This window comes from Lepidochelys olivacea (assembly GCF_965140295.1).
Source record: "Lepidochelys olivacea isolate rLepOli2 genome assembly, chromosome: 16".
NCBI classification, from domain to species: domain Eukaryota; kingdom Metazoa; phylum Chordata; order Testudines; family Cheloniidae; genus Lepidochelys; species Lepidochelys olivacea.
The window spans coordinates 14,238,657-14,260,891 of NC_140426.1; the positions used below are offsets into that span (position 1 = coordinate 14,238,657).

Here is a 22,235-nt window from a genome sequence, read left to right on the forward strand (position 1 = left end):
TTTCAGCTTCCCCAGGAAAAGAGAATAATGGTCCCAATGAGGACAAGGCCAACCCTCAACTCAGACACTCTGCCTGGGGACAGTTTTTGTGTCTCCATATTGATTGATTGCAGTGGGGGAGGTTTAGGTTGGATATTAGGAAAAACTTTTTCACTAGGAGGGTGGTGAAACACTGGAATGCGTTACCTAGGGAGGTGGTAGAATCTCCTTTCTTAGAAGTTTTTAAGGTCAGGCTTGACAAAGCCCTGGCTGGGATGATTTAATTGGGGATTGGTCCTGCTTTGAGCAGGGGGTTGGACTAGATGACCTCCTGAGGTCCCTTCCAACCCTGATATTCTATGATTAATTTGTAAGGAAAACAAGATTGTCTTTCTGCAGCACAGCAAGGATGCTGGAGAAAGCTCTGGCATTTCAGCCATCTGTAGATTAGCTCCTTTGTCCATCTACTGTAACTGGTTTCTGTGCAGATTATAAGGGGGAAGGGACTTGTGGAGAAATGAGATCATGGTCCAAGGAAGACAAGGAGCTCATTCTGACTTTGTGAGCATAGTACTGAGCCTGACTGTCACAGAAAGTCATTGGGGCCAAGAATTTAACAAGACTCAAAGAGGGATTGGACATTTATATGTATAACAGGAATGGCCAGAGTTGTCATAACTGTTGGACATCGGGATGAGACCTAATGTGGGGGGAGGGTCAGATTATCCCACATCTGCTGCTGCGCCATCTCTTCTTGCACCTTTCTCTGAAGCAGCTGGGACTGGCCATTGTGGGAGAGAGGAGACTGCATTCGATGGACCTTGGGTCTCATCCATTCTGGCAATTTCTATGTCCCTATCAGGTTGGGGGCAATTCTAGGGTGTTGATCATGGTGATAAATTTCAAATAACTCCCCAAGGGTGAAACGTGTCTCCATCTGCCCGTCTGTCTCTTTCCGTTATCATCATGACCCCTCAGAGCAGAGAAGATGCCTGCCCCTCTGTAGGTCTGAACGTCTCGGATCTCCCTCCCCTCACGACCATCCAAGCAGAGTAATGTTACTTGCGTTCCCTGTAGCAGCTTCTTTTCTTTCCAACATCCAGCAGAGCAGTGTGGCTCTGTCTGAGATCCAGCCACCTTCATGGTTCCAAGGGGTCAATTTCCCTCCGGATGCTGTTTTTTCTTTGTTTGTGCTTGTTTCTCTAGGGAGTTCGGACAGGAAAGTGATGGATGGATGTGTGAAGTCATGAGTTTGGGGAGGGGAATTCTCAGCCTAACAGGGTGGTTATTGTTTCCAGGTAGCCCAGAGAAGGCGAAAACTCAGTTCACAGAGCTGGACAGTTTGACTTAAAGCACAAGCTGCCTGGCTGCTTGTCCCTTTGTCACCCATTTCCCCAAGTGAAGTACAAATACTGCACTGTTTCATGATCCAGAACAGTTCAAAGAGCAGAGGCGGGCTAAGCAAAAGGGAGGAAAATGGGAATCCAGTAACAGAAGGTTTGCCATTACACCCAGGGAGGCTTTGGTGAACTTTTCTACATGTGGATTTGTATGCTGTCAGTCAAAGGGTGTGTCTACACTTTGAGCTTGAGGCGTCCTTTCCAGGTTAGGGAAATGTCTCGATCCAAGCTAGGAGCCATACAGCTCGCTGAATGTAGCAGCGTGGGCAGTGGTTTTGCTGTTCCCATTTGATGCACAGTGACTGTTCTAGAGAGCAGATTCGGTATACTTTAAACTGTGTCTTATGGGCATGCACTATGGTTATTTGGTCTCGGGTCTGTTCAGCATAACTGAGTTTGCCAAACACAGTAGAAGTTTTTGCATTATTTTATATTGTCAGTGTTTGCTGTAATAATTTGGCTGTCTTTCCTATACATCTTCTGCTATTACACTGCCTCTCTTTGTGAGTCTCTCTCTCTCCCCTGCTGTCACACTGTAGTTGCTTTGCTAACATATTGGCCCCTGTTATTACATTTGGCTCTCAGTTTGCATCTCGATTAAGCAAATTGGCTCCTATTTTCTCTATTTCCACTTTGGCCTGGTGTCTGAATTCCTTTCACCATAACATATACACCACAAAGCAATGTTAGAATTATGTATGCTGCAGTAGTGCCTAGAGGCCCAGTCAAGATCAGGGCTCCATTGTGGACATGGCACACGTTGGTGTGGTCTCTCGATCTATCTTTTTATTCCTACCTGCCACCCCTCTGCCTGTTGTATGTCAGTGTCACAGAACTTACTCTTGGACTAGGATAGGGATGGGGGTGGGGGAAGAGTTCCACTGAGATCAGCTTCAGTGCTATCTAGGGATTTTCCACTGTGCACAAATGATGCTTTTCTGTTATACCCCTGAAGAATAAGCACATCTCTTTTTAGTCTTGAGCATGATTTCCAGGACGATAACTGTCACGTGCATGCTTTTGTGTAGGTTCTCCGCTAACCGTGTTCAGCCTCCTCATATGTTTGAACATCTGTAGATGCATGGAGCTGGATTCATCCCCCGACACCTGGCTTTCTCATGCATATACATGCCTTGAAAGGTTCCCGTGTACACTTGGACCTGAGAGGTTTCATCAAAACATACTTAAGCACAAATGACTGGCCATCTGACCACACATGTACAACTGGTCATGCTACATGCCCCTACCCATTTCATATATACATGAATTCCTGGTCATGTTCATAGCAGTTCTCTAAGCAGCAGGTAACTATAATAAAATGCCTAAAACACCTATCATTAATGAGAAGCTAACCCATGGCACTTTATTAAATACGTCCAATTCCAAGTTGCCTTTATGCATCTGTTTGGGCTCACATTGTGCATCTTATAGCTTTGATGACTTGACTTCAACAGCGACATGACCATGGATGTGAATAACAGGGAGTGGTATGCAAAGAGTTCAAATTGTATCATGTAGGGGACGATGGGAGAGCTTGACTCTTCAGAAGGAAGAGCCATGATGTGAATAAATTCAGATTTCAGGGTCTGTCCCAGCAAGATTACCATAGTCATTAAGGTCTGAAAATGAAGCCGTTCCTGACCTCTGGCCTGTCTTTCTCCTCTGGCTCTCATTTTGGGCTTAATGTTGGCTAGATAGAAATAAAAATAACATAAATGCACTGCCCAATACATGATGAGAAATTAAATAAATTGGCTGGGAGGGGGGAGAACAAAACTAAAAAGTGGCTCCATTGAGCCTGGGAATCAGCTGAAACACCCATCTAAGCAAGACCTGTGGCTAAAGGAAGAACTCTTCTAATGGGCTTCAAGAGTTCTGAAGCTAGGGTTGCTGTTGCTTTACTTTTGGGTGAGCCTTCTACCCTACATGCAGTAGGATGAATCCTGCACCAAGGAGCCCTATAACAGGAGATGAACCTTGACTCCAAGACGAATGTTAGAAACAGTCTAACAAGCCCAAGCTTTAAACCCTTGGGAACCACAGCCATGCTGTGCATACCCACCTTCCTAAGCATTCATCTGGTTGTTGAGTGCCAGCATCCCAAGGGTTAAGAGCAAGAGGAGAATTAAATATGGCTATGGACAGAGAAATCAACACACACACCCCACACACACACAAGCAGGGCTCCCTCCACCCATCTCCTCTTCTGTTTCAGAGTAGCAGCCGTGTTAGTCTGTATTCGCAAAAAGAAAAGGAGTACTTGTGGCACCTGAGAGACTAAAAATAAATAAATAAATAAATAGGTTAGTCTCTCAGGTGCCACAAGTACTCCTTTTCTTTCTCCTCTTCTGTGTTACTGAAGCTACTCAGGGTGAAAGGCAGGGAGGATGGATCCAATGGATCAGACAGGTGAAGGGTAGGAGAAGTGTAGCTGCTTTGTTTTTTGGAGAAAGTCCAAGAACTCAGCCCCCTGAGCATGCAAAATGTGCACTGGGGAGGTGGGAGAGGTCAGGCTGCACAGTGGAAGCTGGGATCACACCCAACCCCCAGTAGACAACTCCCTGTTAGCAGCACAAGGGGGACACCTGCTGTTCACTTTTGCTGTGTAACTCTCTCTCTCGGTCCCCCAGGGTGCCAGAGGTCCTGATGGACCAGTGGGGGAGCCAGGGTCAAGAGGTGTTAAGGTAAGTTCTAACAGGAGTGCTAGTTCTGACGGGTCTGCTCTTGAGCATGCTATGAGGCTCCCCTTTAGGCCCTGGGAAAATCAGGATGTCTCCCACCACCACCACCTCCTCACTGCCTCTCGCCCTTCATGGTGTATCCTCAAGTCAATTTAAATAGCTCTAGCTCCATCAGCACCAAGCACTAAGTCCAGCCAGTGCCAGTTAGCCCAGCCAGCATTCCTCTGTGCAGAGCAGAGAGGAGCGCCCCACACTGGTGGCAGAGCTCAGCTGCCAAGAGCCAACACTCGCTCACATCAAGGCACCTTAAAAGCAACCAGCATGATTTTGTATGGCACCAGCTGTCCCCCAGCACACAACCACCTAGCTTCTTCCCTGCATCAGGTTCCTAGCACATGGCTCTGCTCAGTGGGAGACCAGTGGAAATGTCTATTCCCTGGTCTCCCAAAAGCCTTTCCATTTGGGGAGGAAGGGTGGGGATCCGAGGGAAGAATGCTGTCTAAATTCATCCAGAAGTTATTCATTTGGTAGAAATACAGTCTCAGAGATAATAAAGGTTCCAGCTGTTCGGTTAAAGTGAAGGGGGGCTGTAAGGTAGCTCAGGGCTTGTTTACACACAAAGTTGTGCCACTTTACACCAGTTGCACCCCCGCACAGGCACAGCTGTTGCAGTATATAGGTGCTTATACCAGGATAGCTTATTCCCATATGGGAAAGAAAATAAGCTATATCAGCATAAAACACATTTAAACCAGTATAACTGAGCCTACGCTATAGGGGTTATGCTAATTTAACTATATTGGTAAAAAAAAAAAATCACACCCTCTAACTGAAATAGTTACACCAATACAAAACTTGTAGGTAGATCTGGCCTTACCATCACCACACCCTTAAGGATTCTGACTGCACATTTCTACTGCCCACACACACACACAGAGTAAGTCAAAGATATGTGGTGTTTGCTGTCTTTACAAAGTGTGTCTCCCTGCAGTGTGGTATGATCAGAGCAGAGACATTCATGGAACAGAAATCCCCCCTGCCTCCTGGTGCGAAGGGGGTCTGGCAAATGGCCTCCTGGAATAGACCTGCCCCTCATTAAGTCTGATTAAGAGAGTATCCAAGCCAGATGCTGACAAAGAACCTTCTTTTGAGGCAAGGCTGCTGAGAAAGAGAGGGATAGGGTGGTAGAGCAGCTCCCAATATGGGTGTTTCCTTTTGGAATATGGATGGCAGCCTAGCAAGAAGGCTAGTCCAACCGATGAGCATTGAAATAGTGGCAGACTTTTCAGTTCTCTGTCATGCCTTCTTTTCTCCCAATTGTTCTTCTGCCTTATAAGACTTCTCCTGCATCCATGTCCTCTCAGCCCCTAGCTCCTCAGAGGCTCCCTTCTCAGGCAGAGCAGCAGTTAGAAAAGGAAATAATGCTTATGCTGCTGGCTCTTACCTGAGCGGGTGTGTGTTGTACTATTGAGGCTCTTCCACCCCTGAATGCTGAGCACACAGCATGAAGCACCTTTGGAGTCCAAGTGCCACCCGGCCTACCGATCAATGTGTGGCTAATGCCCTGCCCCTTCTCCACCCACAATGACCTAGAGTTGGATGGAGAAACTTCCCCCTTTTGAACCTGATAAGTGGGGAGTCCTGAGTCACTGGGATTTCTAAGAGCAAGAAAGAGAAAAATTGGATTATGCTCCAAGCTCCTCAGCAGATGGGACTATTCCCCCATGGGAGGGGGACTTTAGGACACTAGCTAGCCCCTTTAAATGCTGGTGGGGAACCAGAAGCAAATGATTGACCCTTCCCTGGGGGATTCCAAGAGCAAGAAGGCTGGGGCATCAGGAGGAGCTAGCCAGTCAAGAGTCTCCACTGCACAGCTCATGCCAATGCCAACATGTCTTTGTCTTTTTCATTAACAGGGCCTTCAGGGGGAGCCAGGCAAACCAGGGCCCGATGGGCAGCAGGTACGTCCACTGTGAGAGCTGGTGCTGGATGCCAAGCTGGCACTGTGCCAAACGCTACATGTATGTATACTCACGCGTGCGTGGCTCCCAGTAAAATACAGCTTTGATCGACTTCCCTGGCCAAAGCAACCAGGGCATTTCAGCACGTTCCCAACCTAATTACTGTAACCTTCTGTTTACAGGGGAAGATGGGAGAGACTGGGGAGACAGGACCACGTGGCTTCCCAGTAAGTGCCAACTACCTTCTATTCCCTTTTATAGCCTACATTTTAATTAAGGTTTTACGTTTTTTGATTCCTGCTCCAGAAGGAGAAACCTGGACAATGTCTCACAGTTCAGCCTCAGGGCCACCTCTGTGTTCCTTTTATAAAGTGTTTACGAGGTGAATCTGACATGCTGGGAGGTGTGAAAGGTGATGATGGGACAGAGCTGACCTTGGTGCTTTTTCTTATCCTAGGGTATCCAAGGACCTTCTGGACCCCGAGGAGGCAAAGGCACTCCAGGCGACCCGGCAAGTGTCTTCTCATTCCCTCTTCAACCATCTGTCCCTTTCTCTTTCCCCTCATTTCCTCCTCAGTCTTGCTTCCCCCCTGCACATACACTCCTTCATTTCCATCCCTGCCTCTCCTGCTGAATCCAGCTTGATCAGGGAGGCAGCGTTAAAGGAGGGCCCAGGAAGGTTGGAAGAAGGGCAAGATCAGACCCTACAGAGGCAGAAGGGAGGCACTTAATGAGATTCAGTAGCAAGAAGGTAGAACAGAGACTGGAGTTGACTCTGGCAGGGAGGGTGGACAGAGGGGCAAGTCTGGATTTTGGGAGAGCAAGAGGGCCTGGATCAGATTAAAGATGGGAAAGTTAGAAAAGAGACTGGACCTGATTCTGACAGAGAATTGAAGGAGAAACCAAGGGAGAGTCTGGCAGGGAAGGTGGAAGAAAGAGGTCAGAATGGAAGTTTGGAAGAGGCACTGGAAAGGAAAAATGTTTTTTGCGGTCAAGGCATTGCACTGGGACTCAGGAGACCTGGGTTCAATTCTTCACTCCATCACAGACTCCCTGGGTGAACTTGGGCAGCACCTCAGCTCCTGTGTTGGTAAAACTTCCTTTTTGCCACCCTTTCTCTGTCTAGGCTATTTGCATCCAATGAAGTGAGCTGTAGCTCACGAAAGCTCATGCTCAAATAAATTGGTTAGTCTCTAAGGTGCCACAAGTACTCCTTTTCTTTCTGCTATTTAGACTGTAAGCTCTTCAAGGTCGGAGTGACTAGGTATAGCACGTAACACAATAGGGCCCTCACCTTGGGGGCAGTAGATGCTACTGTAATGATAGTAATTAGGCTAGATGCTTGCAAGGACGGGTGGAGGAGCTAACTGTCTTAGGACTGTAAGAGGTTCCACGTTAGGCTGCTCAGGAAGGCCATGGTTAGACACTCCTGAGCCTGTTAGAGGATGATCCCAGACTGGTCTGTGTCTGGGAGGGTGGACTGGATCTGGTTATGTTACTGGGAGGGGTGGAGGGAGTCAATTGAGAACCATGAGAAAATGGCAGAAAGAGAATCCAGTTCTGACTCCATCTAGGATGGAAGGGTTGAAGTAGGGGTCAGGTCAGATGGATGGAATAGAAGGGGGCTGTGATTGGCGAGGGTTAGACTGTGGTGACTGAAGGAGGGATGTGCTGCAGGCTCTGAGAGTGTAGGAATGGGGGTGGGCTCGGGCTGTGTCAAGGCAGACTAGAGAAGGGAATTATTCAGACATGCTAAGGTTGCCAACTATTATCAAAAAGAAAAGGAGGACTTGTGGCACCTTAGAGACTAACAAATTTATTTGAGCATAAGCTTGCGTGAGCTACAGCTCACTTCATCAGATGCATTCAATGGAAAATACAGTGGGGAGATTTATATACGTAGAGAACATGAAACAACGGGTGTTACCATACACACTGTAACGAGAGTGATCAGGTAAGGTGAGCTACTACCAGCAGGAGAGCAGGGGCGGGGGGGAAATCTTTTGTAGGGATAATCAAGGTGGGCCATTTCCAACAGTTGACAAGAATGTCTGAGGAACAGTGGGGGGTGGAGGATGGTGGGAATAAACATGGGGAAATAGTTTTACTTTGTGTAATGACCCATCCACTCCCAGTCACTATTCAAGCCTAAGTTAATTGTATCCAGTTTGCAAATTAATTCCAATTCAGCAGTCTCTCGTTGGAGTCTATTTTTGAAGTTTTTTTGTTGAAGAATTGCAACTTTTAGGTCTGTAATCGAGTGACCAGAGAGATTGAAGTGTTCTCCGACGTGTTTTTGAATGTTATAATTCTTGACCTCTGATTTGTGTCCATTTATTCTTTTACGTAGAGACTGTCCAGTTTGACCAATGTACGTGACTGAGGGGCATTGCTGGCACATGATGGCATATATCACATTGGTAGATGTGCAGGTGAACAAGCCTCTGATAATGTGGCTGATGTGATTAGGCCCTATGATGGTGTCCCCTGAATAGATATGTGAACACAGTTGGCAACCGGCTTTGTTGCAAGGATAGGTTCCTGGGTTAGAGGTTCTGTTGTGTGGTGTGTGGTTGCTGGTGAGTATTTGCTTCAGGTTGGGGGTCTGTCTGTAAGCAAGGACTGGCCTGTCTCCCAAGATCTGTGAGAGTGTGGGTCATCCTTCAGGATAGGTTGTCGATCCTTGATGATGTGTTGGAGAGGTTTTAGTTGGGGGCTGAAGGTGATGGCTAGTGGCGTTCTGTTATTTTCTTTGTTGGGCCTGTCCTGTAGTAGGTGACTTCTGGGTACTCTTCTGGCTCTGTCAATCTGTTTCTTCACTTCAGCAGGTGGGTATTGTAGTTGTAAGAATGCTTGATAGAGATCTTGTAGGTGTTTGTCTCTGTCTGAGGGGTTGGAGCAAATGCGGTTGTATCGTAGAGCTTAGCTGTAGACAATGGATCGTGTGGTGTGGTCTGGATGAAAGCTGGAAGCATGTAGGTAGGAATAGCGGTCAGTAGGTTTCCAGTATAGGGTGGTGTTTATGTGACCATCACTTATTAGCACTGTAATGTCCAGGAAGTGGATCTCTTGTGTGGACTGGTCCAGGCTGAGGTTGATGGTGGGATGGAAATTGTTGAAACCATGGTGGAATTCCTCAAGGGTTTCTTTTCCATGGGTCCAGATGATGAAGATGTCATCAATATAGCACAAGTAGAGTAGGGGCATTAGGGGACGAGAGCTGAGGAAGCGTTGTTCTAAGTCAGCCATAAAAATGTTGGCATACTGTGGGGCCATGCAGGTATCCATAGCAGTGCCGCTGCTTTGAAGGTATACATTGTCCCCAAATGTGAAATAGTTATGGGTGAGGACAAAGTCACAAAGTTCAGCCACCAGGTTTGCCGTGACATTATCGGGGATAGTGTTCCTGATGGCTTGTAGTCCATCTTTGTGTGAAATGTTGGTGTAGAGGGCTTCTACATCCATAGTGGCCAGGATGGTGTTTTCAGGAAGATCACTGATGGATTGTAGTTTCCTCAGGAAGTCAGTGGTGTCTCGAAGATAGCTGGGAGTGCTGGTAACGTAGGGCTTGAGGAGGGAGTCTACATAGCCAGACAATCCTGTTGTCAGGGTGCCAATGTCTGAGATAATGGGACGTCCAGGATTTCCAGGTTTATGGATCTTGGGTAGTAGATAGCATATCCCAGGTTGGGGTTCCAGGGGTGTGTCTGTGCGGATTTGTTCTTGTGCTTTTTCAGGGAGTTTCTTGAGTAAATGCTGTAGTTTCTTTTGGTAACCCTCAGTGGGATCAGAGGGTAATGGCTTGTAGAAAGTGGTGTTGGAGAGCTGCCTAGCAGCCTCTTGTTCATATTTCGACCTATTCATGATAATGACAGCACCTTCTTTGTCAGCCTTTTTGATTATGACGTCAGAGTTGTTTCTGAGGCTGTGGATGGCATTGTGTTCTGCACAGCTGAGGTTATGGGGCAAGTGATGCTGCTTTTCCACAATTTCAGCCCATGCACGTCGTCGGAAGCACTCTATATAGAAGTCCAGTCTGTTGTAAATTGGTTAGTCTCTAAGGTGCCACAAGTACTCCTTTTCTTTTTGCGAATACAGACTAACACAGCTGCTACTCTGAAACCAACTATTATCAGTTCAGCTTCAACATAGCAGCTCCCACCCAGACACAGGGAAAGTTTCTGATCCTTTGCTTGCTGCTGTTCAAGCACTTTGAGCTGCCCATTTCTGGTCTTTTGACCTCCTCTCCCATGCCTGTGTAGTGTCCATGTGATGTGGGAGGGCACTAGGGAGCGGATTGTTCTTCAGAATTGACAATGTTGCACGAAAGAGCCCTGTGTGTCTGTCTTGCAGGGACCCCAGGGATCACAGGGGCCAGCTGGACCTTTAGGAGAAATGGGACATAAGGTAGAGTATGATCTTTGCTTTTTCTCTACAATACACCTCTCTTCTGCCCCATTCCCCCCCCCCTCGCTCACCTAGAACTGCACAGCTGAGCGAGGGGCAGTCTGGCTTGGTCTGCCTTCAGTAACTCTTGAGGGAAAAGGACAATGAAGGTTTCTGTGTCTTGAGAGTTTTAATGTCAGCATTAAGAGTGCAAGAGAAAAGTTACAAATACAGGCCCCATCGTCAGTCCAGACAGAACCATATTGGGCTGAACCAGACTCTGACCTGGTTACAGGTGATGCAATTCAACACATCCACACACCACCATTTAGGGTTTGTCAACCTTCCCATATCGTCCACCCAACAGATCCCAGAGCATTCTGGAAAAATCGGGGCAGCTAACCCACAGAGCGTCACCTTGGCACCAGTACTTAGGTATTTTTCCCCAGGATGCAATGCGTTTTGGCCTGCCCTCCCACCCAGAGACCTGGGAGGCAGGAGGTTGGCTAACCCTGTTACACAGATGTGCAGTCCCACCTACACAGCAGAAGGAGCATTTTTAAATCTGGCTGCAGTTTGAGAATTGTCACAACCCCATTCATGCTTTAGGAACCAGGCCCAGATCCTCAAAGGCATTTATGCATCTAACTCCCCCTGAAATTAGTAGAAGTTAGGAACCTAACTCCCTTTGAGCATCTGGGCCCATATGTTAACTCTGTTGTGTATAGAATCATCCGTGTTACAAACTCAATAAAAATCTGTAGTGAAGAAGCCCCCAAGTCTCTTTCCCTTCCCACCCCCAGTTGCTGCTGTCTCTGCCTGGCAATCATATTATTCAGCCCAGTCTTGATATGTTCTGATTGTCAGACGCAGTCTCACCACTGTCCAAGTGAGTGGGTGGAAGAAATGCCTTTGCTTTAGAACGACACACTTTTTGCATCATTGTTACCATTAGACAAAAGTGACACTTTGCAACAAAATGAAAGGAATGGTTACTGATATTTTGTGCCCATGTTTAGGAGCACAGGAGGGCAGAAGCTTACTCAGTAGAGTTTCCTCTAACCCTCCGAGCACCTGGAGACTCTCCTTCAATTCTTACCATCACAGCCGATCACCGCAGACTAGGTCACCCACTTCTAGCTCCTCGCTGTGTGTCTGTGATTGTAATATACTCAAGATGTTCACTTGGTCTCAAAAGTAGCAGCTGAGGTACCTTTTAATACAACCCACTGCAAAATGTATGAGTCATGAGATTTTCCAGTCTCCTGCCTGCTAGACTGGATAGAGTGAGCTCTCAGTGTGGTAAACCACACTAGGGATCTGGAAAGTTGCTAGGCCGCTACTGAGCTGCCCTAGGCCTTGCTTGTTCTGAAAGCACAGAGCTCCATATGATAGGATCTTGGAGGAGATAGAGCCTTTCTCTTGCACCGGAACCACTGGAAAAACCCAGGCAGTATTTCTGCTTTCACTGGAACTTGCTTTTTCTCATTGCATGACTTGCCCAATTGTTCCGAAACCTAACATGCACCCACTCACCGCTACCTCCAGTTCGGAAAGCTGGAAACTGGAAACCTCCGAGAGCTCCTGCAATTACAAGATCTTGTTTCCTTTATTCCTAGCTGCAGAGAAGAGAGGGATTGTGGTCTGGAAAGTTAATACAATAAATAAATAAAAACCCCTTCAAAACTGGCAAGACCAGCTTTGCTGTGTCACCTTTGGTCTTATTTAACGGAGTCCCACTGCCTGCCCTAGCAGGAAATCGATGCAAAAAATACAACAATTAAAGTTACTCTTTCCCCTAATCCCAGGTACCAGTGGGTGCTTTGTGCAGTTGACCAGCCTAACACCTAGAGTAAGGGGCTAGACACATCCTGAAAGGGTCATGGGGAGAGAGCACAAGGAGGAGAGGTCTCTCACAGACCCCACTCTACATTACTCTTCATCGCTTTCCAGTGAAACAGTTTAATCTTTCAAGGCTCATTGGGAGAAGCTGGTTCAATTGTACCCTCACGCTCCGACAAGGGGCCTATTATCCTGGCCCCCAGCTCCTTTGTTTCATCTAATATGTTTTTAAAATGTACAGTTTAATGATCGCAGTGAAGTTCCGATCCAGATCCAACCTTTATGCAAGGTCTGGGGTGTTCAGCCCATCACAGAGCCAGAGAAAAGGGGGTGGATGCAAAGGTCCGATCTGAATTTATGCAAAGTTATTCAAGGGAGTTTGGACCTAGGATTCCAGCTCAGCCCACCTCTAGTACACAGCTGATGTTTTTAATTCCCTTTCCTCCATGAGCTAGCTGCCCATGGATGTCCTCATTATACAGATGTGCATGGCACTTTATGGACAAATAGGAGATCCGATCCCTGCCCCACAGACTTTAGGCCTTTTCCACATGTACAAGTTATGCCATTTGTATTGTTAAACTGGTACAACACCTCCCCTCCCCAGTGTGGATGCAGTTGCCCCATGTGCTCATACTGGTATAGCTATTCCTGTAGGGGAATAAGCTCCACCTGTGTAAGGTACCTCAATACTCATATAATTGCATCCACATTAGGAGTTTACCGTAACTGAAATAGTTACACTAGTACAAAAACTGGGCACAGACCAGGCCTTAGAATCTGAGTTAAAGACAAAACCAAGTGATAGATAAGGGGTCAGAGAAGGGAAGGTATTATGTGGTTGAAGTTATTTGTGACCCATTGTGTTAATGTCTTTTATTTAATCCTTTTATGCTGATTTTAAGTATTTTGTGCTCTTTCTTTCTTTCCTTTTTTTTTTCTTTTAACTAGTGTGGGGTAGAGATCTGCACTGGGGACCCAAAGCCTGGAGGAGTTAGAGCGAGGGAGTTAGAGCGAGGCTGCCTGGCAAACAGGCTCAGAGAGTTTGTTGCAGGAAGGGGAAGGGAAAGAAAGGTGTGAAAGAAAACAAAGGTCCTTGTGGGAGTGGGACACAGAGGTGTACTTGGCCTTTTCTTTTGCTTTGTGTACCCTGAGCTAGCTCCAGGAAGGTAATTACTCTGCGACCAGGACTCCTCTATCCCCAAAGTGCTCTGCTAAAGGAATTCGCTCTTTGATCTTGCTCTGTACGGAGTAACAATGGCCTTTTTTCCCCCGCCCCCCAGGGACCTCCTGGCTCAATGGGACAACCTGGCCTTCCAGGTGAACCTGGCATGAAGGTAAGAAAAACACTTAATGCAAGTTCTCTGTCAGAGCGGAGAGATAATAGAAACTTTTGTTCCTACCAAGAGTCTGCTGTTACACCGGAGTCCCAGAGGACCCCGGCAGTGCCCTTGAATAAGGTATCCTGTGAAGAGGCCTGGGAGCAGTCTGCCTAGTTACAGTGGGCAAGGTCAGACTGCTAAAGATAGATACTATAGATAGGTGTATTCAGGGAGGGGAGCGGCTGGGTGACCCCACAGCAACTGCTCTTTACATGTTTCTCAGCCACAGAGCTCTCTAGTGACACAGTTCCAGGGGGCGGGGAGAACACTTTAACCCTTTGGTTATACAGTTCCAGGGCCTCACGTCTCCTGTGTGGGCCGCTAGCGATCTCAGGTAAAGAGGCTCAAATGCAGGAAGCTTCAGCCTCTGTTTTGGGCATGCAGAGAAACAAAGGAAGGGAGACCCTGACTCAAGAGCCCAAGAAAGGGTCTCAGTAAAAACCCAGCTAGAGCTACATAATCCAGTCAGCTGAATCACAGGCAGGGGCTGGGGTAACGCATTGATACAAAACCTGCAAGAGGATCCCTAGGGACCCAGAGTCAGGGTGTAACCTAGTCTGGAAACAAGAACTGTCTCTGTATGGGAGAGCCCAGGAATATAAATGCCTTAAAACAAGGGCCCCCCGGGATTCCCAGCGCTGGGTTTAAGAGGATGAGCACCCAAAATGGGGGCTGGATTCTGCTAATGCTGATATGGAGTTCTCTTTAAAAAAAAAAAAAAAATTACTGCTCTGCAAGAATTTAAATATAGCACCTCCATGCCCACACATCAATTAACTAGCTGTTGTTTTTAATCAATACAGCACAAGGCACAGTGCCAGGTGCAATGTCACGGAGCTGTGAATGCACCTTCTCTCCTGGATGAGGAGGAGTGTAATTTTTCTCTCTTTATTTGAATAAGATCTCTGTGCTGCAGAGCTCACAAGTTTTCCATTCTCCATTTAAATTTCAAAGGGTTGCCACTGTGCCAGGGAGTTTAGAACAGCCTGTATTTTGGGATTAAATGCAATTTCCTCTTTGCCATTCTCTTCCCCACCACCACCACCTTTCCTCACCATGTTTTCTTTGGCAAACCTTCTGACACATCACTCAAGCGACTGTGTCTTTGGAGTCCTGATACTCCTTTAACATTTCAGCTATGCCACTTCTGCCTGCCACTCGGCTCCCTACTTACCTTGCCCAGGAACAGAATGCCATTGATCTGCTCAGGTTGCCGGCATCCCCCTCTATAGGATTTACAGTAGCAGCTCTTCTCCGGCTCCCATCGCAAGCAGGAAGGCGGGCGGTGCATGTATCCTCTGGACAGGCTGCCTCAGCTGAGCCAAGCTGATGAGGAGCATTGGCTGAGCTTGAATGGATTGTTTGAAATGGTGGTTCCTGAGAGCAGGCTCCTGAAGGCCTGGAGAATGTCCTAGCACCTGACCCAGATTGAGAGATGGGAAGGAAGGAGAGTAGTATGCTGATAATGGAGAGATGCTGACAGCTCCCACTTAACCACTTTCACTGCAATGAGTCTTGCATTGGTTCAGAGCATGAGATTCTGGTTGCGCTCTCTCCAACCTTGGAGGTATTTAGATGTTCTAGGAATCTCCAAGCAGTAGTTGCTCCCTTGGTAAACATTCAAGGACTCTCTGAGCAGTAGTTGCGTACATTTGTATAATCTAAAGCTGTAGGGTGGCGAAGGAGGAGCACACCACTAGGATACAGTTGCGTCCTTGGCCAAAATTTCTTGCACCTTCCACATCCTTTACTGTTGTGGTTGAATGCTGGCCTCCCCAGAAGCAGTTGCATCTCAGTGGGGCCATGTGCATATATAGCTCAAAAATGACTCTGTGGAGAAAGGCATTATATAAACATAGTACTATGTCACTGGCAGCAGTATCAATTTTTAACTTTTAGAACAATGCTTGGAGTTTCAGAGTGAGGTGAATGGGGTGGGGAAGGAAATGAACATTTTCTGCACATTGCTCATTGCAAAACAGACAAATTGATCTGGATCCAATGTCCCACAGCTGCAAACTGCATCCTCCTCATACTTAGCACTTCACCAAAATATATCGACATAACTGCCAGTTCCAATACTATGTCCAGTTCGCTCCTTTCTGTGCTGTCCATAATCTAGATTCTGCTCAGCACCCATCAGTCATGCCAAAGATCATACTTCTGTTTGCTGGGACGTGTCCGCTCTCCTTCTCATCACTCCAGTTGCACATCTGTTATGAGCACTACTATGCCCTGGGTCCTGGTGTTGTTGCTTTCCCGATAAGATAGCATGAAATTGTTTCCTGCTGTAAGGTGCACGGGTAATTCCCTTTGGCTCAGTCTTTGCAAGCATCCACTGCTGATTCTTTGGCCTATTGCATATCAGTCAGATTCACCCTGTAAGGTGCATGCCATCTTAGAGCTTCCTGTTGGGGTGATGCTGGGTACGTGATTGTCTCAGAGCCATGTTCGCACCCAGAGATTAGACATTTGAACAGGACCAGATAAAGGAAGAGTCAAAATGCAGGAAGAAATGAGAGTGGGGAGGGGGGTGAGGGACGGGAGAAATCAACTTCATCCTGTGGATTTAATACTGTCACCAGCTTGAGTCTGTGCCTCTGTGTTTTTAGGGTGATCTTGGACAGCTGGGGGTCCCAGGAGAACAAGGCCTTATTGGTCAAAGAGTAAGTAGAGTTAGCTTCATATTGGAGTCCTCTTCATTACGTGTATGTGGATGGCTAAGCAGATGAACTGTGGTTTCTCGACCAAACTGTGTGTATAAATGGACAATGCACTGCTCCCTCAGCGTGGGGAGGGTATACTTCCAGCCTTTGGAATGTCCACTGTGTATCTGCAGTGACCGAGCTGGTAGCAGCCTGGGCTAGCCGATCATGGATTCGGGTCTTACCCTTGGACTTGTGAGCCCATGGACATGTGATCATGGCGTGGCAGGAGGCTGAATGTGATACTATAAAGATAAACCATAGCCTTGGGGTTAAGATACTATACTGGGACTCAGGAGCTCTGGGTTCAATTCCCAGTTTGGCTGTGGACTTCATTGGGCAAGTCATTTAATCCTTCTGTGTCTCAGATCCTGGTCTGCAAAATGGGGGAAATACTAACCTCCCTTCCAGGGGGTTGTGAGCATAAGTTCATCAGTATGCATGAGTTACTCTGATACTGCAGTGACAAGGGCTGGATAAGAACCGAGATCAATGGCCTGTTTGAGAGATGTCCAGATGAAACCAAAAGATCACAGGGACTTTTTTTTCACAGGGTAGAGGATTAGCCCAATATCCTGGCCATTTATTCTCACAATAAAACTAGATAGCTGCATGTGAGCTACCAATGAGCTCCTCTTGCCCACAGGGTGATGGCACAACTGGACATGCTACTTTGCAAAACGCTTTAAAGTTCCTTTCAATATGAATATGTGTAAAAACAAGCCTGTTCTGTTCACAAGTTCTTCACAACTTGGGTATGTGTAACCTAGAAGTGGCAGGAAAGGACTCTCGCTGAAGGCCAGCATTAACAAGGAAAACACTGGGTACAGTATGCGTAAGTGGGGAGGGAGCCGGAGCTGGGATGAATGCAGAGATTGAACCAGAAGTGTGTTTTTTGTCCCTTGATCTCCAGACTGAGGTCAGTTGTTGGAGCAATATGGAGACGCCCAAGGTTGCATGAACACAGAGACTGAATTCCCTGCTCCATCCAGGGGAGAGAGGACTTCCACGGGTCAGAGCTGGGGACTGTTGAAGGAAAGCCTGGAACAGAATGAAGAAAGGAGTTGTTCTCTCACTCCAGTGGGGGCTTGTTCCTCTTGATCAATTTTGAGATACTGAGCAAGATGGGGCAACTTCATAGCATAGTCCTAAAAGATGGTGATATAAACAAAGCATACTGGCCCATGCATGGCAATATAGATCTCCACCCTACACCAAGAATATCAGCACTGGAAACCCACAACATTCAGCTCACATTGTTGCAAGGGGAAGTCACTCCTCCTCTGAAGGGTGTTGGCTGCAAAAAGCATGAGAAAAAGGGATGGTGGAAGAGACTGTCCTAAGTCTGTTTGTCTATCTCTCTTGCAGGGAGAGCCAGGCCTGGAAGGGGACAACGGCCCATCTGGGCCAGACGGAGTTAAGGTAAAGATTCTGTGTGGTTTTTTTGTTGGGTAGGTTTTCTTCTCACAAATTTAGCCACTTTCAGACCATGATCCTTCCCCCTCTGCAGACAGGCAAGGGAAGCAAGTATTGTCACACAAGCTACCCTGTTCATCTGACCCCAGACCCTTTTCCTGCCCCCCAAAGACATGTTCAACAATCGTCTCCCCTACCCCATACAGTGGCTACAGTAGGAGGAACAATCCCAATGTAATCCTGGGGGATGCCAGGCAGTATGTCACATCTCTTTGTGTCATGTTCCAGGTTGATTTTGCATCTTAGTGGCCCCATGTGACACATCCCCACCTCCAGCTTAGGGTTTGTATCAATGAGCTGTGACCTCCTTGGTTCAAGGACTCTCAGAGCTTGTCATTGTATCTCCCCGATCAGATGCCTTTCTCCCACACTGCATATCTGTTCTATCAGCAGCCAGTAGTGGGAACTAGTTCCCAATGCCATGTGCACTCCAGGCTAGGCTTATCCTGGAAGGTGCAGGGATCTCCTCTGTAGATACTTTTAGCCAGGCTTGAGACTAACCATGGCTTCTTGCAGCACATCAATTACATGGTAGCATAATGCTCTGCTGTCTAGTTAGGCTTTTCTGTATTGTGCCCTCTTTTCATCCACCCCAGGTGGGGTGGTAAACAGTCTCCACAACATTTCTGGCTCCCACCAGCTCCTTCCATCCCTCCCTCTCCCTTTCTGCACAGACTTACCTGCGATCCAGACCATGGGAAGTAAACCACATCACCTTCCCTTGCCATCCAACCTAAGGTGGGAAGAAATGTAAAGAAGTTTTTTATTTCTTCCATTAGATATGCCATCTTGAGCCAGAAGTCAACTGGGTCTTGAAAAACCTTTTATGCTTCTTGTTTGGTCAAAGATTCCAATAGCTTCACAGCAGTCTTAGGAATCCACCAGGGTATCTCCTTTGCCTCCTTTTAACCCCCACATACTGTTGCGTAAGCAATCCTTAAACCTGCATCCTTCACTGCCCCTTTCAAGTGGATGCTTCATCAGACCATCATAGTGTTTCTCTGGCCTCTAGCTTTTCCTCCCCTGTTGATAAAGTTTTCATTTAACCCTTCCTGAACTATGGAAGCATTTGTGTAGTACACACTAATACAATGGCTCTTTGTCCCCTTCCAGTGGGTAGGACACACAAAGAGATTTGAGTCTGCCGAACTATTGATCCTTTAGCTTAAGCAGTAGAGGCTCTGCTCTTCTCTTAGCTACAGAGATTCCAGGTTCAATCCCCAGAAATGTACTAACCTGGAACATCATTACATTTGTATGACAATAGGATTGAGGTCCCATTGTGGGCTTGGTGCTGTTACAAACATGCATTAAAAGAACTGCCGTGCAGAACTATTTACAAAGCTTATCCTGACCGCAGGTGAGAACCTGAGAATCCCCCACAGAATAAGTTAAATCTGTGCTATGTTCAGTGCTTTTAATCTTAAACACCTCCCTGCTAAAGCTGTTGTCTCTAGAGCCTGAACAATATACTCAGCACAAAGCAGTTACAGATGGATGGTGGGTGTGGGTGACATTTTTCCATGTAATCTTTCTTGCTGTATTATGCATTGTATCTGATCACACATCTTCCATCTGTCTCACACCAAATCGTTCCCTTCTTGATTCCTTTTCCATAATTTTCCTTTCAATCCTGAAAGTTTCTTTGCTTCCTCTTGTTCACACCCTCTCAAAAATAGCATCTCCATGGGGAACAAGTTCAATGCTTGCTTTTTCCCACTAGTGGGTTTCTTCACATCTCTTGTTGCTGGGGCAAAGCCCATAATTAGTCAGTTTGCCAATGCTCTCTTCTGTCCAAAAATATGTGCCTTCCACTTCCATGAGCCCTAAGTGACAATGAAAGCTCCTTCCTACTTTAAATATTCTTTCCTATTCCAGCTCTTTCTCTAGAAATGGAGCTACAGGCAGCCAACAGCATTTTAAGCACTATTACATGGCCAGATTTTATCAGATCTACCTGGCATGGCATTTAAACAACCTGTCATAGGTGCCTTACGTGAACGAGGGCTCTAACTACTGCAACTGTTGGTAGAGCTGAACTTGCAGTAGCAATACTTGGGAAACTTGGGATTGGAATAAAGTCTACTATAGGAAAAGCCTAATAGCATAAAGTTCTCTCTCTCTTTTTTTTGGGGGGGGGGGCATTCCCTTTCAATTCTTCAGTTGCACAACAATTAGTTGTACAGTTTACCTAATTAAAAGAGCAAGCCAGACAGACTGATTTTTCAAGTCCATATTCTGTCAAACCAAACCTGTATGAAGCCTTGTTTACAAGAGATCCTTCAGGTTTCAAATCTCGAGCTGCATTCTTGGTGCATCTCAGGAACTTCTTTCGGATCTCTATGAAGGTCCCGTTCTTCTTCAAAAACGGGTGGTCAACAACTTATTTTGTTTGTTTCAGTTTCTACAGATTCAATTCTTCCTTCCTTACAGAATTTTCACCAGTCTGAAATTCCACAGGCAGATCAACAATTGTCCCAAAGCCCTCAACAGCCTCACAGCCCATACCACTATTTGCGAGTCCAGTAACAAGATCCGCCCCCCATTTCCTGGTGGGACCCCCAAATCCTTTTCCGTTCTTGCATTGCATCATTTCTTTTCTGTTCCAAATCTGCAACCTTACCTTTGGATTACAATCCCAATTTCTATCCTTGTGTAGCCTATCCGTCTGCACAGGCCAACAGTTTCATGCCACGGAAAGTAAAACTGGCCAATCCCACAACAAAGTCTTGCGGTTTATTGCTTCATTCTAGTTAAAATATTTGCTGTGCTTCTTTATTTTTGTTTATCATTTGTCAGATCAAACAGTCCTTCCTTATATGATTTTCTCGGGCCATCACTTGCTGCTTCATCTCCAAGTGGTCTTGAACACGTCCAGTTTCTCCCAACCCAAATGTTTCTCTGGACAGTGGAACTGTTGCTATTCATTGCACAAATATTTGTTTAACCACAAAATGTAATAGGCATGATTCTGCTTATAGTAATGCAAGTTTAAATCAGGAGCAACTCCACCAAGGTCAATTGGGTTACATGAGTGTAAAACTGTGAGAACAGAATTGGGCCCTTATTTGTGCCTATAAATTGCTATGCACCAATTGTGAGAGTGGCAACTTGATGCAAGTTTTTGCATCTAGCGCTATAACGGCTGATCTTTCATGTGGGTCAGATGCTGCTGCTCTGCCGTGTGTTCATTCGGGACCTGGGGTACTTCCCACAGCCTCCCCTGACAGCCTTGTCAAAATACCCCTTCTGGGGCTTCTAGATGAGTCCAAAGAGACTCTCTGTCAGATCTCAGCTGCCTGCCTCATGCCCTTAGCCCAGACCCAGGAATTTCCATGCGGGAGATTCCTGCTCAGTTCATTGTGGGGAGAAGCAAAAAGTTCAAACCATCCTGTCTTGTCTGATCCTCCCTTTTTCTTTCTTCAAGAGTCATACACAAAGATCTATGCTTTGTTTGTTTTGAAAAGCAAACATACTCCATTCTTCTGCAGGGAGACAAAGGAGAGCAAGGCCCAGAAGGAGAGAGAGGAGAAAAAGGCACCGAAGGACTGAAGGGAAAGGAAGGGCCTCCTGGATATCTCGGAATCACAGGTGTCCGAGTGAGTTTGAGAAACCAGTCTGCCTGTCTTTGTCTGTCTGCTTGTCCTTGTGTTTCTTTCCACAGAGGTGGTTAATGTTCCTCCCCAACAAATTGAACTTGGTTCAGTTGGTACGTCTCAAGTAATGAATTGTCCTTGGAATAAGTATTAGGCCAGCAGTAATTTCTGCACGCTGGTGATATGTTTTCTCATGCATTGGGTTTTGAATCTGCAATAATGTCCCTTTCCAAACCGAGTGAAGAAAAGCATTTGTGCAGGCAATCACTCTAAACATTTGCGCATGAAATGATTATCATCTTGGTTATCAGTAGGGACTGAACCCAGGACCTGCCAGTGCTACAAATATGACCCTTTATAACTTGAACTAAAGAACTGAAATCAGTGGGAGGCTATCCAATGGGATTTGGATCAGGTGCTAAGCCGCTGTATCTGACCACGTGTCCTTTGTGGATCAGATTCTGCGTGGGATGTATAGTGTGCACTGAGCAGTAGGTTACAAATGTACAAGTTAACAATCCTCTCTTCTGATAACCAGGAGCAGATCACTGCTGATTTATTAGAATCAGCTACTGCGCTTGCATTGCAGGCAATCTGAAAAGACAGGCTTCAGGGGGGACTCATGTATGAAAAGGGCAAGAGAAAACCCACATTGTGTGTTTTTGGGCCTCTGCTTCATTTAAGCCCAGCAGGAAATAAACACTCGCTTTCTTTTAGAAAGACAACTACGAGGAGGGTCCCGTCGTCTTAGCCTGAAGGTGATAGTCAATTGCTGTAGACGCTGTACAATTGCAGTTAGACACAGCACACACATTGCACCAAAGTCC

At 46.5% G+C, this 22,235-nt stretch overlaps 1 protein-coding gene across 1 annotated transcript in view; it reads left to right on the top strand.

Moving 5' to 3' along the window:
- COL27A1 (collagen type XXVII alpha 1 chain) overlaps window positions 1-22,235 on the top strand; it is a 247,496-nt gene that overhangs the window by 171,586 nt on the left and 53,675 nt on the right. Inside the window, exons 30-38 of the mRNA XM_084650113.1 lie at window positions 4,010-4,063; window positions 5,977-6,021; window positions 6,204-6,248; window positions 6,479-6,532; window positions 10,375-10,428; window positions 13,533-13,586; window positions 16,244-16,297; window positions 17,705-17,758; window positions 21,304-21,411. Of these exons, the coding sequence (XP_084506239.1) occupies window positions 4,010-4,063; window positions 5,977-6,021; window positions 6,204-6,248; window positions 6,479-6,532; window positions 10,375-10,428; window positions 13,533-13,586; window positions 16,244-16,297; window positions 17,705-17,758; window positions 21,304-21,411 (522 nt within the window). The remainder of the gene's footprint in view (window positions 1-4,009; window positions 4,064-5,976; window positions 6,022-6,203; window positions 6,249-6,478; window positions 6,533-10,374; window positions 10,429-13,532; window positions 13,587-16,243; window positions 16,298-17,704; window positions 17,759-21,303; window positions 21,412-22,235) is intronic.